This window comes from Tupaia chinensis, unplaced genomic scaffold, assembly GCF_000334495.1.
Source record: "Tupaia chinensis unplaced genomic scaffold, TupChi_1.0 Scaffold000099_1, whole genome shotgun sequence".
NCBI classification, from domain to species: Eukaryota; Metazoa; Chordata; class Mammalia; order Scandentia; family Tupaiidae; genus Tupaia; species Tupaia belangeri.
The window spans coordinates 5411704-5434829 of record NW_006159563.1 but is presented as its reverse complement, the minus strand read 5'-3'; the positions used below and the strand labels follow the sequence as shown (position 1 = coordinate 5434829).

Here is a 23126-nt window from a genome sequence, read left to right as displayed (position 1 = left end):
CAGTGGCTTGTAACTCACGCCAGGTGCATGTGTGCACATGCCCAAAATCCTGAGAGGAGATTGGAGGAGAAGGGATTGTGGCATGGCCATCCCCATTGGGGAGTGATTTCTCACTTTGCTTCTGTCTGTCTCTCTCCTCTCTGGGGAGTACATGCACCCTATGGCAAACAAACAACAACAATAATAATAAAACTACATAAATTAGTGACTTAATTTTGGTTAAAGAATCAAATTGAGAAAATGTTAGAAAGTCAACTATTACACTTCAAATAAACTATTAAGATAAGGAATGAGAGGCTGGCCTGTGATGTGGTGGGTAAATCAGCTAGACCCCACATGGTGAACTGTGTGGTTGCAGTTCTGGAGCCAGTGGCTTGAAAAACATGTGGGGCATATGTGCATGAGTGCCCAGAAACTGAAAAGCAGAAACAAAGGAGAAAGGATTGTGGCATGACCATCCTCCATGGGCTGGTGGAGCTTTCTCATTTTCCCTCTCATTTTCTCTCTAGAATGCATGCACCCTGACAAGTTTTGTTTGTTTGTTTGTTTGTTTTTGGTTTTGTTTTTTTTTACAAAAATGGTAAATTACAGGACAATGGAAACATTTGGATGTTACATAACATGACTCAGTTTCAGAAAATAAGATGTTTCACATTCTAATACATCATTTAAATGTAAATCTCTGAAGAAATTCTATCAAGTCTAAAGAACATTGGGCATTTTAAAAATTACATTACTGACAGATGATCTTGTAAACATTAAATGAATAAAACAAAATATGAAACAGCTCACTATAACTGAGCAAAAATTTATATGCATGAATGAGGACAAACACTGGGAATTAATGTACAAATTAGAAAATAGTTCTGGTAATGGGATTATGGGCACTTTCTCCAAAAATTTATTTTTTCATAATATCTGTAAAAATTAAACTGCAAAAAAAAAATTGGGAAATTGGTTTGAATATATTTAAGAAAGCAACAGTTGATTTAGGTTTCTGAGTAGGAACACATGGTCTGACTGACATTAATAACTAAGAGTAAGGGTCAAACAAGGATGCCACTGATGAGATGCAAGAGCCTGAGAAAACAGACGAATGGACTAAGGCAACTATAATGACTTACAAATAAGGAATTTAAGGAATCTCAATCTAATCTCAAAATATCTCAGTGCTAAATGTTCACAATGTATATTTCTAGTTTCTTTTCTTTGAACAATCTGCATGGTGAAAACAAGTAAGCTGAGAACAGACTCTGAAAGTAATAAAACATTAATAAATACAGAAGCCAAGTTCACGGAGGCTGTAAACTCAGAAGAAGGAAGCAGGTCTTATGAGCAAATGTAAAAATTCCACTCAGGATTGCACAGCATGTTCTCTTGCCTGCTTAAACAATAAGCTTAAGGTTAGAATGTTTCCAGCTATAAAAATAAACCATGCCATTCACTAGCAAACACCCACTTCCCCAGGCACCACCCAGGGTGCCCTCTAAAGCCTGCCTTAAAAATGAAAAGCTCTGTTGTTCTACTTGCCAATCAACGGAACATCCAAACATTTTCAATGGAAGCAAGAAAAACACAAAATCCTCTCAGCTATTAAACTGTGTTGTTCTCTCAAGAATGGTCCTCCTCCAAGTGTGACTATCTGTGGGAATTTTACTACCTTGATAACAAAATGGATCTAATACAATGCTGATGGTGCCAGTCTATTTTGGGCAGCCAGAATTAAGCAAGAATAGCTGACCTAGTGTCCAGGGGCAGCAAGATGTAACTGAAGCCGTGGCACCTCCCATTGTCAACGTTTTGTCCATGTTTTCCAACTCTATCCTTTCCTTCCATTCTCCCTCCAAGTACATTCTGCTCATTATTATTTCTGCCCTACTATTTTGTTATTCTTTACTAATTTAAGGCACATGCAAATGGCACAAAAAGGAATGGTGAAGCCCTGATACAGTACTGTAGCCAGGAATCACTAACTCCTTTCTGGGTGCTTTAAAGAGCAATAACTGAAAGTGTAAAATCCTACTGAACAGGTTATGTTTGTATCTGTCAGACAGGGAGCCTGTAGTGATTAAAAGAAAACTGGAAACAATTATGATCACAACCAAAGGGACTAAATCAGTTTCATTTTCTCTAAATCTAAATCCCACAACATTTAGTCTAAATAAAACCTACAGAAAAATTGGGTTTATTGACACCCGCTGCACATTTTTTTAAAGGTTTATGCCATAGGCTATGTATGCTCAGCAGAGAAAGACAAAGAGAGATAGTGAGAGGGAAAAATGAGAAATCATCCCTAAGAGGGATAGCCACGCCATAACCTCTTCTCCATTCTCTTCTTGGGTTTTTGAGCACGCATTCACACACACTTGGCCTGATTTTCAAGACACCAGGTCTGGGACTTGAACAGTGGTCAGTTATACGGGAGTCCAGCACCTTAACCACCATGCCACCTGCTAGTCCTCAACTCACATCTTAAGCTCTTATGTTATTGCCCAATTAGACTGTTACCATCATATATAACAGGACATATAATCAGAAAAACAAGTATTAACAATTCAGCAGACAAATGGGTAAAAGATACATACATGGAAGAAGGATCATACAATAATTAATTATTTAACTGCTTTTATGTATTAATCATTGGGGATAAAGCAGTAAATAAAACAAAGATGGTCCTTGTTTTAATGAAGCATGCATTCTAGAAGGAAGATACAGGAGATAAAGAAATAGAACAGATTTCTGTGTAGCTAAAGTAACTGTGGCTGTGTACATTGAAATCTACCCACCAGCCCCCAAAACCATATAAACCAGTTAATAGGAATAAAACCACATAGATTCCACAACTTCAATGTAACTAGAAGACAAAACAATACAAATGTCAAATGACCTGTAATTAGAAAATATAAGTACTAATTTCCAGCAGGGATATTTCTCAAGCCCTCATGCTAACCCTTTGTAGAGGGAAGGCAGGGTTATGGGGCTATGCACAAAGAATGAAAAAACAAAAAGCCTAAGATTGAACTATGATATCCTTAAGAAAGAGTAAGACCAAAGTGAGCACCAAACACTGAAAACAAAGTCCTGGTTGGCCAGAGCAGAGTACAAGTACGGGACTTACCGGTGTATTAAATTGGAGGAGAAGCCTTCAGAAAGGCAACAAAGACTTCTGAGGAGAAGCGGGTAAAAGGAAGAGAAGGAAATCTTTTGCAATAGTATGGTAAAGGTAAAAGAAGCAAGATAGGGAAAGTTAAGTGCTTGCAAGACAAAATTAAAATACTGAACACACAATCTCTTCCCTTCAACAGTCTCCCCGAAACAGGGTGTTTGTGAACTAAAATTTCATAAAACATGCAACACCATCTTCTATCTACAAAATGCAAAGATACAAGCACTTTTCATTTACAGGAACTATTATAAGGTAAAAATGAAACGTACGCAAAGTACTTCAGTAACCAAAAATTCAAAATTTCCCTCCAAAACTCTGAAGCAAAAGAAAATTCTCTCTGGTGGGTGAACGTGCCTTATGACAAAAAAAAAAAAAAAAAAAAAATCCTTTGGACCGGCAGGTGGCAAGATGCGTAAGGTGCTGGACTTTCATGGTTTGAGTCCCAGACCGGTGGCTTATTTTCCCTCCCTCTCTCTCTGGTGAATTAAAAAATAATAATAATAAAGATTAAATAAGTAATTCTTTTAAAACAATCCCAAATAAGCATTCAAAAAGAGCCTGAATTAAATATTCAAAAACTAAGACTAGAAATGAGCAAATTAAAAGGAAAGAAAATCCCATGAAAAACAGTAATTAACTAAACCTATTAGAAAAAAAGAAATTAAAAGGCAAAATTGAGACTTCCCTCTCTTGATCCCAAGAGCTAGCCAGGACAGGCCAATGACAAGCCAATCTACATCTGAGCTCTAAGTGGCCTCTTTCAGGGAGTATGACAACTGAAGATATTCTGCCCAGACTTTACCCGCTTGATCCCAAGATCTAGTCAGGGTCAGAGTAATACTCAATTCCCATGGAATCTGGTGTACAAAGGGAGAAAAATGGTGCTGCAGAGAGACTGTAGATCGCTTTATCCTACAGGCCTCTGAATGCTCAGATTTCACTCCAAAAATTAGGAAAAAATATATAATCCATCAGATGCCCAGAAACCACCACAGAGGCACAAGACATATGAGAAGCCAAGAAAATATCTCTCCCCCAAGGGAAGCAAATAACTCCTCATCCTCCACAGACAATACAACAGAAATCGTGAAAATGTCAGATAAAGAATTTAGAATACTCAATAATGACACAGCTACCACAGATGCAAGAGAAGAGAGACAACAAACTGCAAAAGGTGCAGGAGAAAAGAGATGAGTTTCAAGAGGTGAGGAAGTTCTTGCATGATCTGAGAGAGGAAATACACACCATAAAAAATGAACAGAATTGTTAGAGAAAACGGCTGTACAGACCAGCAGATTGCATAATAGCTATGTTGCTGGACTCCCATGTAGTTGACCGCAGTTTGAGTCCCGGACCCAGTGGCTTAAACTCACGCTGGGCGTGTGTGTGTGTGCGTGTCCAAAATCCTGAGAAGAGAGTGGAGAAGGGATTGTAGCTTGGCCATCTCCCCGAGGGGTGATTTTTCGCTTTCTGTCTCTCTGTCTCTCTCTGCCTTTCTGGCAAGCACACATGCCCTATAGCAAAAAATCTCTCAAAAAAAAAAAGAAAAGAAAGAAAAAGGCTGTAATACAGGAAATCCTCCCTCGAAAGTATTAAAAGCAGATTAGATCATGCAGAAGATTGAATCTCAGGAGTAGAAGACAGAACCTCTGACCTTAAAAAAATTCGCCAAAAAGACTGAGAAAATAACTCCTCCAAAATGAGAAGAAATATAAGAGTAATACCAGATACCATTAAACGCCAAACATCCAGATAATCCATATCCCAGAAGGTGAAGAATCTAGCAAGGGCATTGATAATCTATTCCATGAAATCATGGAAGAAAATTTCCAAACCTAGAGTGGCATTCAAATACCCAAACAAAAAAAAAAAATACAAAGGACCCCAGATAGAACCAACCCGAGAAGATCTTTTCCAAGCACATTACAGCCAGACTGACCAAAATCAGAGACAGAGACAAGATACTAAGACTGGCAAGAGAAAAATGTCAAGTTACTTTCAAAGGCTATCCCATCAGGCTAACATCGAACCCCATATCAGAAACAATGCAAGCAAAAAAGAGTGGGAAAATATATTCAAAATGTTAAGTGAAAAACCATTTCAACCAAAAATACTACATCCACCAAGGATATCCTTCATGTGGGAAGAAAAGATAAAAATTCTCAGATAAACAAAATCTGAAATAATTTACCAACACCAGACCAACTCTCCAACTCTCCTCCAAAGGGAGTGTTATACCAGGAAAGCTAAAATCAGACACACAAAAATAAGAGTACAGAAAACAACCAAGAGGATGGCCAACTTAATGGCAGGGGGAAGTCCAGAAAGATCAATAATAACGCTGAATGTTAACTTCCAGAACTTAAACGTAAAGATCGGACCACAGTAACAGTGCAAATTCAACAGAAGAGAGATCAATTACCTGAGACTGAACTGATGAAATAGAATTTTATGACTTTTGACTAAAACATTACTGATTTTCTTCCATGCTTTTTTTTTCAGATGTAATGATTTTTGTCTGCTCTTGAACTGTTGATAGGTTCATCTACCTACTGTTTCAACTGAAATCTAACTTTTTTCCTAGCTTTAAGTCTTAAGCAAATTTCTTTTAACATTTTTTGATTTTGATCTATTAAAACTAAAAATGTTTTTCTTGAAATTAAAAAATGTGTTAGAAAATACCTATTTATGACTGCAGTAAGCTATATAGCTCCAGCTAGGTGCTACCTTATATTTATAGTATGTTCATTCTCCTCACTGAGGTTTATGCCTGAAGTCAGACATGTGTTCATAGATATGTATACATCAGCTGCACTTGCTGTTGAAAGTACCTAGATTAATTATGATCTTTTGTGAATTGATAAAATGTGAAAAAAAAAAAAAAAGTCATGGAAAGCAAATCTAGATACCAGAGACAGTGTTGGAGGAGGGTGGGAAATGGCAGAGGGTGAGAGGCAGGAAATCGGGGGCGGGGACAGACGTAAAATATTAAGAAATAAAAAATAATTTGTTGATATTAACACGTGTGGCAAAATCCTTGATTGAGCCAATATACAGTGTATTCAAGCTGGAAAATCTTATTTTGTAAACTATAATGACATACAGTGAATGAATAAATTTTTAAAACATGAAAAAAAGGGCAAAATCATATTAGAAATGAAGATATAATTACTAAGCACCCAGGAAAAATATATTTGAATAAACACTATCTTTAATTCAATTATTATTATTATTAAAAATCCAAGAGAATGAAAATGAGATTAAAATAGGGAAAATGGCCAGAGAGAAAGAAGCTGAGGTAGAAGACAAAGAAAGACTATTGATTGTGTACAACTGGAGTTCCTGAAGAAGAAAAACAATACAATAGAACAGAATATTTACAATCGTTATACCAGAAATCTTCTTGGAAATGAAGGAAGACTTGCATGTACAAATTCACAGCACCAGCACTCACCGGGTACCTGAGAACAGAGACTGCCAACTATCAGTCCTGATAAATACCTTAGTAAATCTATTACATTTTGTATTTTAAAACATTGTCAGTTCACAGAAGCAACACAAGCCCTAAACTTACAAGCAACAGAATTAGACTGGAATCAGACTTCTCCCAAAAGCAAAATGCAGAGCAGGCCTGGTGGCATAGCAGTGAATCTTTAGGTAGAGGAAGTCAGGTTCCACATGGCCAACTAACATTTGAGTCCTGGCTCTGGTGACTTGCAATAATGCTGGTTGTGTACTCATGTTCCCAGAATCCTGATGGGATGGAGAATGAGGAGGGGGGACTACAGCAAATGCACACTCACACCAGCAATGACATTGTTGTTTTTAAGTAACTCAAACAAAGAATACTATGATTCAATAATTTTATATAAAAGATAAATCTTTTCTATCTTTAAGCTGTCATCTAAATGCTGTCTTTTTTTTTTTTAAAAAGCTTAAATATGCAAGAACTCAGGAAATACCTATATATGAGCTCTTTTGGAACCATGCACAAGAGGATTAGCTGTATCCAAGTAGTAGAATGCTCTGGAAATTTCAGAAAAAAAAAAAAAAAACTGACAGTGAGTGCTATAGCATGAATGTGCCCCCTCCAAAGTTCAGGCACTGAAACTTAATAGCCAACATGGTAACTGGAAGTGGGGGGCCTTTAAGAGATGGTTAGATCACGAGAACTCCCACTCTTATGAATGAAATGCAGGCCCTTATGAAAGATGCTCAAGTGTTTAGCTTGCTTTAGCCATGTGAGAATTCCACTTTCCTCCTTCTGGAGACTGTAGTCGTGTTGGAAGCTTCACTTGACAACCAAAACCCTGTTGCTGCTTTCTCTTGGATTTTCCAGTTTACAGAACTTACATTTCCGTTCTTTATGAATTACCCAATATGTGATATACTCTGTTATGGCAGCACGAATAGACCAGCACAGTGAGCACCGAATATGAGGGGACTTCAAAAGTTCATGGTAAGATGGAATTAAAGCACAAGTTTATTTTGGTCCAAAAAAGGTCTTAATTTAATGAACAATATTTTTAGAATATGCATCTGCTATAAACTTTTGAAGACCCCTCATATTCAGTGTATATTGCAAACTAAAACAAAGGTGATTAACTGCTCAAAAAATAATATTTTAAGTATTCTGAAGAGGTAGGAATAATACAACTGAAAAACTGGAGGAAAAGGCCAGTTTCAGTTCCCAGTATGACATAAAAGGTGGAGTACGGTCGTGTACACCTGTAATCCCAATGACCCAGCAGACTGAGGGACAGGATCAAGCTCAAGGCTGACTGGGCAATGAAGTAAGACCCTGTCATACCCCTGTAATGCAGCTGGGAGGCTGAGGCAGGAGGATCACAACATTGTGAGATTCTGTCTAGAAAAAAAATTAAAAAGAAGGAGAAAGAAAAAAGAAAAAGGAAAGCAGAATAAACTAATCATTATTAATAGATTAGACATAATAGATCAGAGTTACGGGATGTCATTAGAAAGTAAGAAGTCAGATAATAGAAGTTTAGATATGAACACAGGCAACTAGGAAAATTTTTTAAAGGTGTAAGTTCAAAGGTAATTATGTTTTTTAAAAAAACTTAACAAAATGGACACATAACTACTAACTTTAGCTAACCAACAAAGCAAAAGATAAAGAACACACTTATAAAGTAAGAAATGATAAGTGTTCCCATTAAGTATTTGAAAACCAAGATTGAGAAGAAGGCGGAGCCCGCCATGAGAGCTAAGATCTAGGGATTTCAGAGATAAGGCAATGAAGATGTTCTGCTGAGAATTTACCCTGGTAGAGCCCCTGTATACTTCTCTCTATCTCTCTCTGTCTCTTTCTGTCTCTCTGTCTCAGTCTTTCATTTTCTTACTCTATTTTTTAAAAAAATTTTTTAAGGTAAATTTTTTTCTTGGCTCTGAATTCTTTATCTTGGTAATAATTCCCTCCTCTTCCCCTGTCCCACCTAGGCAAACAGGAAGGGCAGGCCAGAAGACTGAACTGCCATGAGAGCTGAGATCTAGCGATATTATGCAGTGCATGTGCCATGGAGTTTTCACTTTTTGTTTTTTAAAATTAACAAATAAATAATTTTTTGATTGCTTGCTTTTTCCATTTTTCTCTCTTTGTTTTCTTATCCTTTTTCTTTTACCTCATCACTTTGCAGCTCAGCCTCCACTCACTTAGTGTCTAGACAAGTCTAAGTAAAAAGTTGCCAAAATCCGAATACTATTTGGGGTTCTCATATTGCTTTCCTTTTCTTCTTTTTTTTTTTTTTGGGAGAGGTTTTTGCTATAGGGTGCGTGCGCTCACCAGAAAGACAGAGATAGACAGTAAGTGAGAAATCACCCCCCAAGGGGGATGGCCACACCACAATCCCTTCTCCTCCATTCTCCTCTCAGGATCTTGGGAATGCATGCACAAGCACCCGGTGTGAGCTTAAGCCACTGGATCTGGGACTCGAATCGCAGTAGGCTACATGGGAGTTCAGCGACACAGCCATTATGCTAACTGCTGGTCCCAGGTTCTCATATTTCTCAAATCCCACTGAATCAGCGACACAAAGGGAGAAAAATGCAATGCCAAAGAGTTTGCCGACCACCTCTTCCTGTGCATCTCTGCTCAGATCAATCTTCTAGAAATTAGGAAGAAACAAATAATCCATCAGATGATGGCACAAGAAATACGCGAAACCAAGAAAATACCTCGGCCCCTCGGAAAAAGAAAAACTCCGCTTCATCCACAGACAGTACAATGAAACTCATGGAAATGTATGATGAAGAATTTAGAATATTCATAGTGACAAAACTAACAGAGATGGAAGAGAAGAGAGACAATGAACTCCAGAATAAAAAAGCCGACGAGTTCCGGAGGTGAAGTTCTTGCAAGAGCTGAAAGAGGAAATACACACAATAAAAAAGAATCAAATGGAACTGTTGGAAATGAAGTCTATAACACAGGAAGTCAAAACCTCCTTTGAAAGTATTAAAAGCAGACTAGATCATATCGAAAATCGAGTATCGGATGTAGAAGACAAGATCGTTGGACTAGTAAAATCTGCCATGAAGACTGAGAAAATAGCCCCCCAAAAATGAGAATAAAATACGAGAAATACTAGATACCATTAAAATTCCAAACATCAAGATAATCCGTATCCCAGAAGATTAAGAGACTAATAAGGGCATTGACAATCTATTCCATGAAATCCTGGAAGAAAACTTCCCAAACCTAGAAAGGCACTCAAAGATCCAGATCCAAGAAATACAAAGGACCCCAAATAGGATCATCCTCATATGGGAAGAGAAGACAAGAACATTCTCAGAAAAACAAAACCTGAAAGAATTTATCAATACCAAACCAGCTCTCCAAGAAGTTCTGAAGGGAGTGCTACCCCAGGAAAACTGAAGTCAGACACACAGAAATAAGAATTATAAAACAGCTAAGAAAATGGCCAGCTTAATGGTAGGGACAAGTCCAGAGTTGAACGTTATCTTCCAGAATTTAAACTTAAAGATCGGAACACAACAGAAAATAAAGTACATGAAGTCTGAACTGGTGAAATAGAATTTTATGACTTTTGACTGAAATATTACTGACCTTCTATGTTTTGTTTTCCAGTGTTAAGAAATTTTGTCTTCTCTGAAGTTGTGGACAGGTCCATGTACCTACTATTAGAACAGAATCCTAACCTGTTTCCTAGCTTTAAGTATTAAGCAAAGTTCTCTTACCATTTTTTTTCATTTTGATTTATTAAAGCTAAAACTGCTGTTCTTGAAATTTAAAAAAAAGTATTTAAAAAATACCTATTTAGTGGCCACAGTAAGCTGCATAGCCTTAGCTATGTGCTATTTTATAGTATATTCATTCGACCCTCAGAGTTTCATGCCTAAAGTCAACTTTTGTTCACAGATATGTATATATCAGCTGAACTTACTATGGAAAGTATTTAGATTAATTAAGATACGTTGTGAATCAATACAATGTGGGAAAGAATAAAGGAATGGAAAGCAACTGCAGAAACCAGAGACAGGGTGGGAGGAGGATGGGAAATGGGACAGTGAGAAATAGGGGGTAAAAAAAAAAAAAGAAAAAAAAATATATATGTATATACACACACACACGAAATAAGAAATGGAAAATCATTTGTTTACAATAACATGTATGATTAAACCACTTTACAGTGTATTCTGGCTGGAAAATCACATTTGGTGATGTTAAGTATCTAAAATAAATTAATTAATTTAAAAAAAGAAAGAAAAGAAAGCTTAGATAGAAGTTTAAACAAACTTGTCTCTGTGGAAGAAATAGAGTATTTAAGGAATTAACCCGATATAAAGATGGCATCAAGGGGGAAGAGTTTTATTAAACCTTAGAGGGCAATACACTGATAGTTCCAATATGACATAAATTATTCTAAGATACAGAAAATTAAAATCTTTTAAATTATTTTATGAAGCAAATATAACCTTGATATCTAAATATTATAAATACCCCCATCAAAGAAAATTACAAATATCACATACAAATATCATGAAAAATTGTAAGTAATAAAGAACAAAATTTAATGCCACAATAAGAAAATCACACACAATAGCTAAGTGAGATCTATTCCAGGAATGCAAAGGTGATTCAGTATTAAAAAGTCCATTGATATAATAGCCAATATTATTAGATCTAGGGAAAAAATTACGGTTATCTCCACAGATACTAAAAAATCCATTAACAAAACCCAACACTCTTGGTAAAAAGCACTCAAGAAAATAGGAATGAAGAACATTCTTTTAACAAGATAAAATAATAGACGTTAGTATAAAAACCAGCATTTCATTTAATGGAACAATGCCTTTAGTATTGCCTACAGTCAGGGACTAAGCAAGGAAGTAGGTCCATTCCCTCCATACCGTTCAGCACCATACTGGTGATTTAACTGGTGTAACTTTCCAAGAAAAGTCAAGAGGCATATGAAAAAGTGAAATCACCTGTACTTGCAAATCATATACTATTATACTAGAAAATCTAGAAAATTAGTAGACTAAGAGGTAAAATGACCTCAAACAATGAAATAATTTAATTAGGTAGCAGGATATAAAATAAGCAAAACGAATCCAATAGCTTTCATACATACAAACAATAATCCAATTAAAGAATAAAATGGTAGAGAAAAATCCCATTTGCAATAGCAAAAAAGATAAAAAACATACAAATAAACAATTAAAAATATGCAAAATCCACATGCTAAAATGCGTAAAACACTCTTCTTTTTTTTTTTTTGAGAGGTTTTCGCTATAGGGCGCGTGCACTCGCTAGACAGACAGAGAGAGACATAGAGACAGAAAGCGAGAAATCACCCTCCAGAGGGGATGGTCACGCCGCAATCCCTTCTCCATTCTCCTCTCGGGATCTTGGGCACGCACGCACACACGCCTGGCGTGAGTTTTAAGCCACCGGGTTCGGGATGTGAACCGCGGTCGACTACGTGGAAGTCCAGTGACATAGCCATTACGCTAACTGCTGGTTCCCATAACTCTCTTGAAAAACTCAAAAGTAGATGTGAAGAAATGGGAAGATATCACTTTTTCTAAGACAGGATGAAACCTTATGAAGATATCAGTTCTCCTAAAATTATGTAGGTTGAGCATCCCTAATCTGAAAATAAAAAATCTGAAGTGCTCAAAAATCAAAAACGTTTTGGGCACTGACATGATGCTACAGTGAAAAATTCTACAACTGACCTCATCTGACTAGGTTGCTGGCAAAACACAAGGGTGTAAGACACAGTTTATTTAGCATCCCCGGGATAAAAAAAGACCCTTCCAATCCTCTTCAGCTATGATAGAGTAGAGTCCCCTTCCTAAGAATCCCACTTTATGTATGCAAATATTCTAAAATCCAAACAACTCCAAAGTCTAAAACATTGTTTGATAAGAAATATTCAAGCTGTATTATAAACTCTATTGGGTCATCAGGAAAGTCATAATGCATTTTTGCATAGAAAAACACATAATGATTTCTCGACGACCTAATAAGTAATACATTTTCTATAGAGCTAAATTTTTAGTTGACACTAAAATTGGTATCACAATAAATATTAAAATTCCTATGGAAAACTAAATAGGTAGGAATCCTTAGAAAACCAATTTAAAAAGCCCCTCTGAGTGATTAGTTCTACTAATACATATTGTAGATACCAATACATACCACAGAATCTCTATAATTGAAGCAAGGTGATGCTACTGCATGATCAGATAGAATAACCAGTAGAATTAAGCAGGAAGCCCAGAAATACACCAATATGTATATAGAAATTAAATAAACTGCTGGAAAAAATGTGAGGTTTTAAGTAAATGGCAACAAGATAACTGGAAATACAAGGGTACACAACAGAGAGTTATAAAACATATTTGGAAAAAGATAAAATTAGTTATCTATATCACACACACACAAATAAACCCTAAATGGATAAGAAAACTAAATACAAAAAAATGAAACTATACCACTACTACTGGTAAGTATGGATGAAATTCCTAAATAAATCAAATATAGTAAAGAGTTTTCTAACTGTAATTCACAAGCAAGAAGCATTCTTTAAAAAAATTAATACATAATAAATAAATAAATAAATAAATAAAAAGGGACATGGTCCAGCTGTGGTGCAGCACATGCTGCTAGGACAATGTGCTCTGCAGGCTGAGACCACATGGGATGCCCAGGTTCAGTTCTGGCTCAATCTAAAAGACTGGGCACAGTGGTGGCACCTACAATCCTAGCTACTTCGGAGGCTGAGGCAGAAGGACCAAGCTTGAGGCAGGCCAAGGCAACATAGCAAGACCTTGTCTGGGGACAGGTTAATGCAGCTGGATCTCACAAGACAGACTGTTTCGAGTCCCACACCCTGTGGTTTGAAAATCACACCAGGCTCATGTGCGTGCATGCCCAAAATCCTGAGTGGAGAATGGAAGAGAAGGGGTTGTAGTGTAGCCATCCCACCTCGGGAGTGATTTCTCCCTTTCCCTATCTTTGTCTCCAGCAAGTGCACACACCCTACCACAAACTGGGGGAAAAAAAAAAAAAACTTTGCCTGAAATCAAAGCTAGGTGTGGTTGTGTATACCTGTGGTCCCAGCTGGGAGGATCATGACCCAGAAAGATTCTTTCTAAAATAAACAAAAACGATGATAAATTTGACTACATGAAACAATAAAAAAAAAAAAAACTTAAGCAAAATCAAAAGACAATGACAAACCAGGAGAAAATATTTGTAACATAATCACAATTATATAAAGAAATTCTTATATAGTTTGGAGAAAAGAACCTATTTTTTTTAAAAAAAGTCTTTTGTTCCATGAAATAAAAAGGGGATGAAAGGCATAAACAGACAATTCATACATACAAAAAAAGATACAGAAATGGATTTTAAGCTTATGAAACATGTTCAGTGTCATAATAAGAGAAACAAATTATAGATATCATTTCTCACCTATCATTCATTAACAAGACTTTAAAAAGGATGATAAAAACATTTTGCTGGTGAAGCTGCAGAAAACCAGGCACTCACAGTTGATAGGAGGGGGAACTGGTACCATGTCTCCTGGAGGGGGATTTGTTAACATTTAACAAAACTTCATTATGTATTTACCTTCTCACTTAGAAAGTTTGATTCTAAGGATTTACACTGAAGATAAACCTCCAAGAATAACAAGTATCTATGCACAGGGTGGTTCACTGTAGTGTTACTGCAGAACACTAAAACCGATCTAAATTCTGACTTGGCAGAATGTGCTCAAGCAAACTACCACACACACACAAATGAAATATTATGCAGCTCTAAAAGAGAATAAACAAGATCCCTATGAACTAGTCAAGTGATTTCCAAAATATATTTAGGAGAAAAAAGCAAACCTAAAATGGAGGAAATAAATCTCACCCACCACCAGCCAGAGGCGTAGTGATTAAGACAGATGGATTCTATAGAGCTGACTACATGGTTCAAGTCCTGGACCCAGCGACTTGAAAAACACACTGGGTATATGTGTGTATGCCCCAAATCCCCAGAGGACAATGGAGAAGGGATTACAGTATACTCATGTCTGGGGGGATGGGGGGTTGTTTCTTACTCCCTCCCCCTTCAGTCTCTCTCCAGCAAGCACACATGCCTCATAACAAATTTAAAAAACAAGATAAACAAACTTCACCCATTTATCTATATACTTATGTTAAAAACAAAAAAAAAAACCAAAAAAAACGAAGAAAAGACTATAGGGGACAGATAGGAACCAGGCAAGAAGAAGAATAGGATGAAATTATGTAGACTACAATGAACAGGGATGACATTTCTCTGAAGATATCTTTCTGAATGATTCTGACTTTGAAACTATGTTAATGGTTTATATACTCAAAAAAAACGGTGTGCTTAAAGTAAAAAAAAAAAAAAAAAAAAAAGAGAGAGGAAAAAACCTAAAGTGGAATATAAAAAGACACAAATGAAAATAACTGCATTTCAAATCACTAACCTATCCAAAGGAAAAGAGAGAATGGAAGAACTGGGACCAGCAGTTGGTGTAATGGCTATGTCGCTGGACTCCCATGTATTCGACTGTGGTTCGAGTCTGGGACCTGGTGGCTTAAATTCATGCCGGGTGTGCATGTGCGTGCGTGCTCAAGATCCCAAGAGGAGAATGGAGGAGAAGAGATTGCAGTGTGACCATACCTCCTGGGGGGTGATTTCTCGCCTTCTGTCTCTCTGGTAAGCATACACGCCCTACAGCAAAAAACTCTCCAAAAAAAAGGAAGAACTAATTCAACTTTTTTTTTCCTTTAAAAATAAGGTCTCATTTTTTGCCCATGTTAAGTTCAAATTCACAATCCTCCTGCTTCAGTCTTCTGAGTAGCTGGGACTGTAGGCTCATGCCACTGTGCTCAGCTTCTCAGCTAACTTTTTCTTTTTTCTCTCTCTTTTTTTTTTTTTAAAGACAACTTGAACTGTGGTCTCCTATATGGGATCAGCTCCCCTTAATCGCTAGTCTTTGGAGGCAGCCTTTCCCAACTAACTTTTGAACACAGGCTAAAGACAAAGAATTACATTGATCTCTAATTAGTAAAATTTCCTTTTCCCCATAGTAGTGTTAATTGGCAATTCAGAAACTATCTCTGTGTTTTCTAGGACTGAACAAATAGGTAAATACATTGTGGATAATGGGAACCAGGTTTTTTAGCACTGGGGAAAGGAGCTACAAATATGGAAACAAAGGTTAGAATAAACTCCATAGTATTCTATTGCAATGAGAGATTATCAGGATAATTTCAATGTTGAAAATCTCATTTTGTATGCTATAAAGATGTATAGTAAATAAATAAATTTAAACTAAAAAATAAATAAATTAATTAAAAAAAAAAAAAAAAGGTTATCAAGGACCAACAGATGGCATAGAGGTTATGTTGCCGGACTCCCATAGGGTCATCAGGATTCAAGTGCCAGACCTGGTGGCTTGAAAATCGCGCAAGGCACCTATGCGTGCCTGCCCAAGATCCTGGGAGGAGAAGGGACTGTGGGGGGTGATTTCTCACTTTCCCTCTCACTGTATTTGTCCTTCTGTCTGTCTCTGTCGAGCACATGTTCTCTAAGGCAAAAATTTAAAACAAAAAATCAATAGTTACTCAAATGAATATAATGTGAAATGTGAGTATATCTAGCTGATTGCTAAGAGGGCTGAGGAACAATGATACCTCAATAGCAGTAAGGATGCCTCATGTTCAGATCTTGAGCCCTAAATACCAATCTAAAAGAAATGATTAGGTTATCAGAAAAGTCATGATGCATTTTTTTCTATGTTTTTCTATGCAGAAATACCTCATAACTTTTCCGACAACCCAATAGAAGGCTTTCTGGACAAATAGCTAATTGCAGGGCTGGGGCTGAGGAAACATAAGATGAGCCTGGAATGTCTGACTGTACTAGAATATGAAAATTTATTCAAAAAATGACTGGGTCACATCGAAAAGACACAAATATGAGAGTGAAGGGGATCCCACTGGCCACATCTGGGGTGTCTGGGACATGGAAATAAGGAGAGATGACAAAGTGGATGAGTGAACCTGGAATAAAACCTGGGCCAGAAAAGTAATTAAATATTTTTATAAGAGAGGTTATTAGGACAATTATGGAAATTTGACTGAGATCTATAGATAGAAGATGGTTCTGTAAGAGAATGTCTTTATTCTTAGAAACTATGTATTGATGTATTTAGAGGTAAAGGATATCTGTAACTTATTTTCAAACAGTTCAGGAAAAACATTATATTTATACTTATAAAGACCTAGGATAATAAAACAAATATGGCAAAAATGTTAGCATTTGGGGAATGTAGGCGAATGGTATATGAAAATCTTTGTTTCTTTCAAGTTTTCTATAAGGACGAAGTTATTTCAAAATAAAAAGTTTAAAAATAAAATGGAAGCAAACAAACAAGATAATTTCAGATAGTGAGAAGCACGAGAAGAAAGACAAAAAACAGTAAGTTCTTTATAAATTTGCCAGAGGCTGCGTGTGCTTGCTGGAGAGACACAAAGAGAGAGGGAAAGTGAGCCCTCACCCCCACCCCCACCCCCACCCCCTGCGGGAAATAGTCAGGCTGTAACTTTTCTCCTCCATTTCTCCTTTTGGGCACAGAGGCACAGGCAACTGGTGTGTTTTTTCAAGGTGCTGGGTCTAGGACTTGAACCATGCAGTCAGTCATGCAGGATCCACCAGGCCACTGGCTGACCCTAAACAAAATTATATTACAAAGAATACCTGGGGTGGTGCTAGGGACCTGCACATAGTGCTTAAATTGGTAAATCAGAGAAATTAACACCTGAATCGAGACCTAAATTACAAGTGGAAGCCAGTCACCTGAAGACTGGGGAGATGGGAGGGAGGCGGGGAGCTGGGGAGGAGAGGGAGGTGCTTACAATTCTGTAAGGATACTCTGTATCTCTAAGGTAAAAATGCACTTAGTGCCTTCCACGTGAAGGCGACAGAAAGAAGATAAATGACCATAAACATTTGAAAAACTGCTTAGTCTTACTCAAAGTGAAAAATAACAGTAAAAAAAAAGAAAACTGGGGAGTAGCAGGTGGTGCGGTGGTTAAGGCACTAGATTCCCACCCACATGGGTGACCATGGTTTGAGTCCTGGATCTGACAGCTTGCTTCTTCACTTCCCCTTTCTCTCTCTCTGGTAAAATTAAAAAATAATAACAAAAGGAGTTAAATAAATAAATAAGTCTTTTAAGAAGATTTTTTTAAAAGTGGGCTACTCTTTTGTTTCCTTTGACATAACAAAGATGGGTAGAGACCAATATCCAGTAGGTCTCCTGACCTTTAAGACATCAATTTCTCTGCATAAAAAATTTAAAATGGTGACATCAAGCAATTCGTTAAAAAAAAATTCATCTTAAAAAATCAGAAAGACAAAGATTTAGGTACAATTCATTGTGACATCATTATTATATTACACTAGAAATGAATTACCACACATGCAAGAATAAGAAGAAACTATGGTACATCTTTACAGGAAAATACTATGCACCTACTGATATGACATAATATTAATTTATGACAGCAAGGTAAAAAATGTTATCTATATATGTCTCATGTAAAGAAAATACTATCTAAACAAACACTGGGAAAAACAAATGCCAGGGATGATGATTAGCTTTAGGATGATGGAATAACGAATGATTTTTTTTTTTTTTGAGAGATTTTCACTGTAGGGCGTGTGCGCTCGCCAGACAGACAGAGAGAGACATGGAGACAGAAAGCGAGAAATCACCCCCCAGGGGGGATGGTCACGCCGCAATCCCTTCTCCTCCATTCTCCTCTCGGGATCTTGGGCACGCATGCACATGCGCCTGGCGTGAATGATTTTTTTGATGCTAAGTATATTTATCTGAATTTTTCTAAAAAAAATTTGAAAATGAGCACACTACATTGATAGGTAGAAATATTCAAATATCTCTAATTATCCAAAACTTGAAAATCATAAATACTATATCAAAATATCCTTAATTTAGCAATAACTATGATTTTTTTAATCTGTACTCATACTTCCAATCCATCACCATGGACTACAATTTCAGAATTTCTTTTACCATTCAAGGAATAATATTCCAAATTTCTTGACTGAAATTAGATGGAGGTTCAAGGATGTTAAGACTTTTGATTAGATGTTAAGATTTTGAGTGGGAGGGACCAGCCTATTTCCAAACTGGAAAAAAGGTAAGATATGCCTGTGGTTTGGTCTTTCAGAATTAATTCTCAGGTTTTCTAAAAGCTTCCCTGTCTTGTCCTAGGTAAACTGTTTTTGACAATTATTTTGATATTCAGTGAAAGAATAAGAACTAGGCCAAATCACAGCATGGTGGTTAAGGTGGTTGGATCCCACATGGTCAACTGCATGGTTCAGGTCCCAGACCTGGTGGCTTGAGAAACACAGATACTGTGTGTGCATGTGTGCCCAAAATCCCAAAATAAGGGAAAAATGGAGGAGAAGGGATTGCACTATGACCATTCCTCATGGTGAGAGAGGGAGATTGCTTTCTCACTTTCTCTCTCCTTCTCTCTCGTCAGTGAGTACATGCACCCTCTGGTAAAAATAAAGACTAAGAGATGATATTCATAAATTCAGGTGCCAGCTGTACAATTCAGTTACTGCTCAATCAACGATAAAATACACTTAGAAGTATTAACATAAAACTTTGATGTGGGGGACCAGCAGTTAGCGTAATGGCTGTGTCGCTGGACTCCTAGGTAGTCGACCGCGGTTCAAGTCCTGGACCCGGTGGCTTAAACTCGAGCCGGGCGTGTATGCGTGCGTGCCCAAGATCCCGAGAGGAGAATGGAGAAGAAGGGACTGCGGCATGGCCATCCCCCCTTGGAGGTGATTTCTTGCTTTCTATCTCTGTCTCTCTCTCTCTTTCTGGCGAGCGTACGTGCCCTCTAGTGAAAACCTATCAAAAAAAAAAAAACTTTGATGTGAATAAATCATCTCTTGGTTTGCCCTCATAAGTAGGACAATGTAAATGTATGTATAACTGGAAAACATTTAAAAAGAATCATTAGTGATGGCTTGGGCGACTGTTGCTTGAAACGTGTGGGGGAAAAAATGCAGAAAGAACAGAGACTTTGGAATCAATCAAATCTAGGCTACAGTATATTCTAGCTAAGTGCTTAATTAAACTTGTTAACACCTCTGAACTGTCTTCTCTGTGAAAACAGGGATATCCTTAGTGTGAGAATTAGAGCTAATGTATGTAAGTGCTTTCTTAGCATATGCCTGAATCATTCTAAGTACACAAAAACCAAAAAACAGAAAACAAAAACCAGACTGAATTTTCCCTCTTCCTTGCAGCCCTGACTCCAAGCTACATATTTTAGTTCTACACCAGAATTTCTCGAACTCAGCACTACTGACATTTTGGGCCTGGACAATCTGATGTTTAGAACAAGACCTGCTTTGCCTACTAGATGTCAGTAGGAACCACACCCCTACCCAGCTGTGAAAATAAAAATTGCCAAGCCAGCCTAGTGGTTAAACTATTGGTTAAGGGAACCAGATCCCACATGGCTGAGCACAGTTTGAATTCTGGCTCTTGCAGCTTCAAAACCGTATCAGGGTTGTGTGCACACATGCCCCAGATCCCAAGAGGATGAAGAAATGTAGGAGAAGGAACGGCAATGTTACCACACCCGATTGGGGTATTCTCTCTCTTTCGCATGAGTACAAGTGCCTTCTGATAATTAAAAAGAAATGTCTTCACATGTTGCTAATTATCCCCTTGGGTGCAAAACTGCCCCAGTGGAGGACCACTAACCCACACAGGCAATTAAAATGTTTGAAACAAAATTCAACAGACCAAGCCAAAACAAGCCATCTTATTTTTCACAGATTGCCAAAAGTCAGTGATGAGAGAGACAGAGAGGAATTATTTCATATAGGGAACTTGTTTATTTTATGAGGGGTCTCTACTGTTACATTTTGGTGATCAAGGATATAATAAGCTTTAGAATTTTACCATCTCCATTTAAATATAGGCTGGACAAGTTAACCTCTCCAAACCTGAGTTCTTCCTCAGGGTTATGATGACTGATACATGGACTAAGTGCATGTGTAAGTAAAATGCTTATATAGTATCTGGTATACAGCATGCACTAGACACATGCTGGCCATTACTATAATCTGCAATAGGTCCTCCTTCGAATCCTGGGCTTGCAGGTCCCTCTCATCACACCTTATCCCAAATTCCTGATCCAATATGTACACTATTCCTTCTCCAAAGTTGTCCTAAAATGGTCTCAAACCTTCTTTAATGAGTGCTAGCCACGAGGGTGTAAAAAAAGTGCTTGAGCTAGCAAAAGAGGACTTCGGCAATAAATTCTGAAAATTCTTCTCTTAACCACGTCTAACTACCACAGACATAGGATGTATGCAAGTAAACTAGACTCACAAAGTATACTATTCACACAGAAAAAAGTAAGAATGATTAGACGAAATAAAGAAAAACAGCACTACCTTGAGTTCTATTAGGACATAACTACTGCTATAATTTGTGTAAACAATTGAGCAGAATTTCTAATATGAATGAAATCGACTATGAAATTTTTCCTTACATGTGAAATATTTTTTATGTTCAAAGCAGAAGTTTCCAAAATCATTTATTAAGGACAATTTATAAATGTCCACCTATGATGATTAAAAGCTACTGAGATAAAGTTACCAGGTAATTTTTGAAAAATCAGAGATTGGGCATAAATCAAAAGTCCTGGAAAAGAAAAATGACCAAAACTTACAAAATAGAGTTTCAGGAAAAAAAGACATTACTATGTGAAAGAATGACTAATACCTTTCTATGCAGAAATGAATAAAAAATGTTATTATAGCTCACCTGTAGTTTCTGAGTCAAAGAATCTCTCTGTTCTTGTAGTTCTCTGGCGTTATCGATTTCTTGTTTTAATCTTTCTATTTCCTAGAAAAGGCAGAACAATGTCTTTAACACAAATTTAAGCTACATTAAGGAAAGGGAAAATATTTTTCCCTAAAATTGTTGTTCCAGTTCTTAGAAAAAAGTGATTTAAAAAAAATTCCTTTATACTGACTTTTAGAGGAATGAATTAATCTCTTTATAAGTATGCTGTCACAAACAGAATAATCTTAAGCAACAAACAAGTCTAAATCAGTGGCTTTCATGTAGCACTGCTTAGAAACAACACTCTGAACATTTTAAGGTTGTTTCAAGCTTTGTGGAGATAATTCTTTCCTAGGATATTAAAGCTTTTGACTGAAAGTAGATAAAGCAACAACATATAAAATTCATGTAACCTCTAATGGGTTTCTGCTGGTTGTAGGAAGGCTACAAGTAGCACCTCAGTCAGCCTCACCACAGTTCACAACAGAAACAATAACGAAAGAGATAGGAACCATGTCTCAAGAAAAGTTTTACATCCTAAAGGAAAAAGCCCACAACCATACTTTTAGTCCACAAAATACCTTCAAATGTGACCCAGACTCTAAAACTATATTTTGTACACATATATTCACTAGATTGCAAATGGGTGAAAAGTAACAAATACCTCTTCCTTCACTTTCAGTGTCTCTTCCAGTTCTTGTATTGTCTGATTTAATTCTGTCTTATGGGTGTGCACTGCATTTGCTTGACTACTAACACATTCAAGTTCAGTCACCTAAAATTAAATGAGAATCCAGTTAAATTAATTGACAAATTCAAAGCATTTCTTGTTAATCAGCCCCTGGTCAGTGAAGAATGCATTTAAAATCAATATATGAAAATCAATGTTCAGAAATATGAAGACAGGATAGAATGAATCAATTCTTTAAAATTATAAATTTAAGGGGCCAGGGACCAGCAGTTAGCGTAATGGCTATGTCGCTGGACTCCCATGTAGTCGACTGCGGTTTGTGTCCTGGACTCAGTGGCTTGAAACTCACACTGGGCGAATGTGCGTGTGTGCCCAAGATCCTGAGAGGCGAATGGAGGAGAAGGGATTACGGTGTGGCCATCCCCCCTGGGGGGTGATTTCTCGCTTTCTATCTCTCTGTCTCTGTCTGTCTGGTGAGCGCACACGCCCTATAGCAAAAACTTCTCCAAAAAAAAAAAAATTTAAGGGGCCAGAAGGTGGCATGGTGATTAAGGCACTAGATCTCAGGCACTGGATCCCACATGGCTGACTCTCTGGTTCAAGTCCTGGACCCAGTGGCTTGAAAAACAATCCAGGTACATGTGCATGCGTGCCCCAGATCCCAAGGGGGAAAAATGGAGGAGGGATTTTGGCATGGTTAGCCTCCCTAAGGGAGTGATTCCTCACTTTCCCTTTATGTCTCTTTCTCCAGCAAGCACATGTACACTATGGCAAAAAATCTTTAAAAAATTTTAAGAGAAGAGAAAAAGACCATAGGAAATTATTATTTACAGGTTAA

The 23126-nt window shown here is 37.2% G+C and overlaps 1 protein-coding gene across 1 annotated transcript in view; it reads right to left on the bottom strand.

The window, feature by feature from the left end:
* HOMER1 (homer scaffold protein 1) overlaps positions 1 to 23126 on the bottom strand; it is a 168729-nt gene that overhangs the window by 5031 nt on the left and 140572 nt on the right. Inside the window, exons 7-8 of the mRNA XM_027769956.1 lie at positions 22262 to 22372; positions 21577 to 21657 (exon numbers count right to left, since the gene is read on the bottom strand). Of these exons, the coding sequence (XP_027625757.1) occupies positions 21577 to 21657; positions 22262 to 22372 (192 nt within the window). The remainder of the gene's footprint in view (positions 1 to 21576; positions 21658 to 22261; positions 22373 to 23126) is intronic.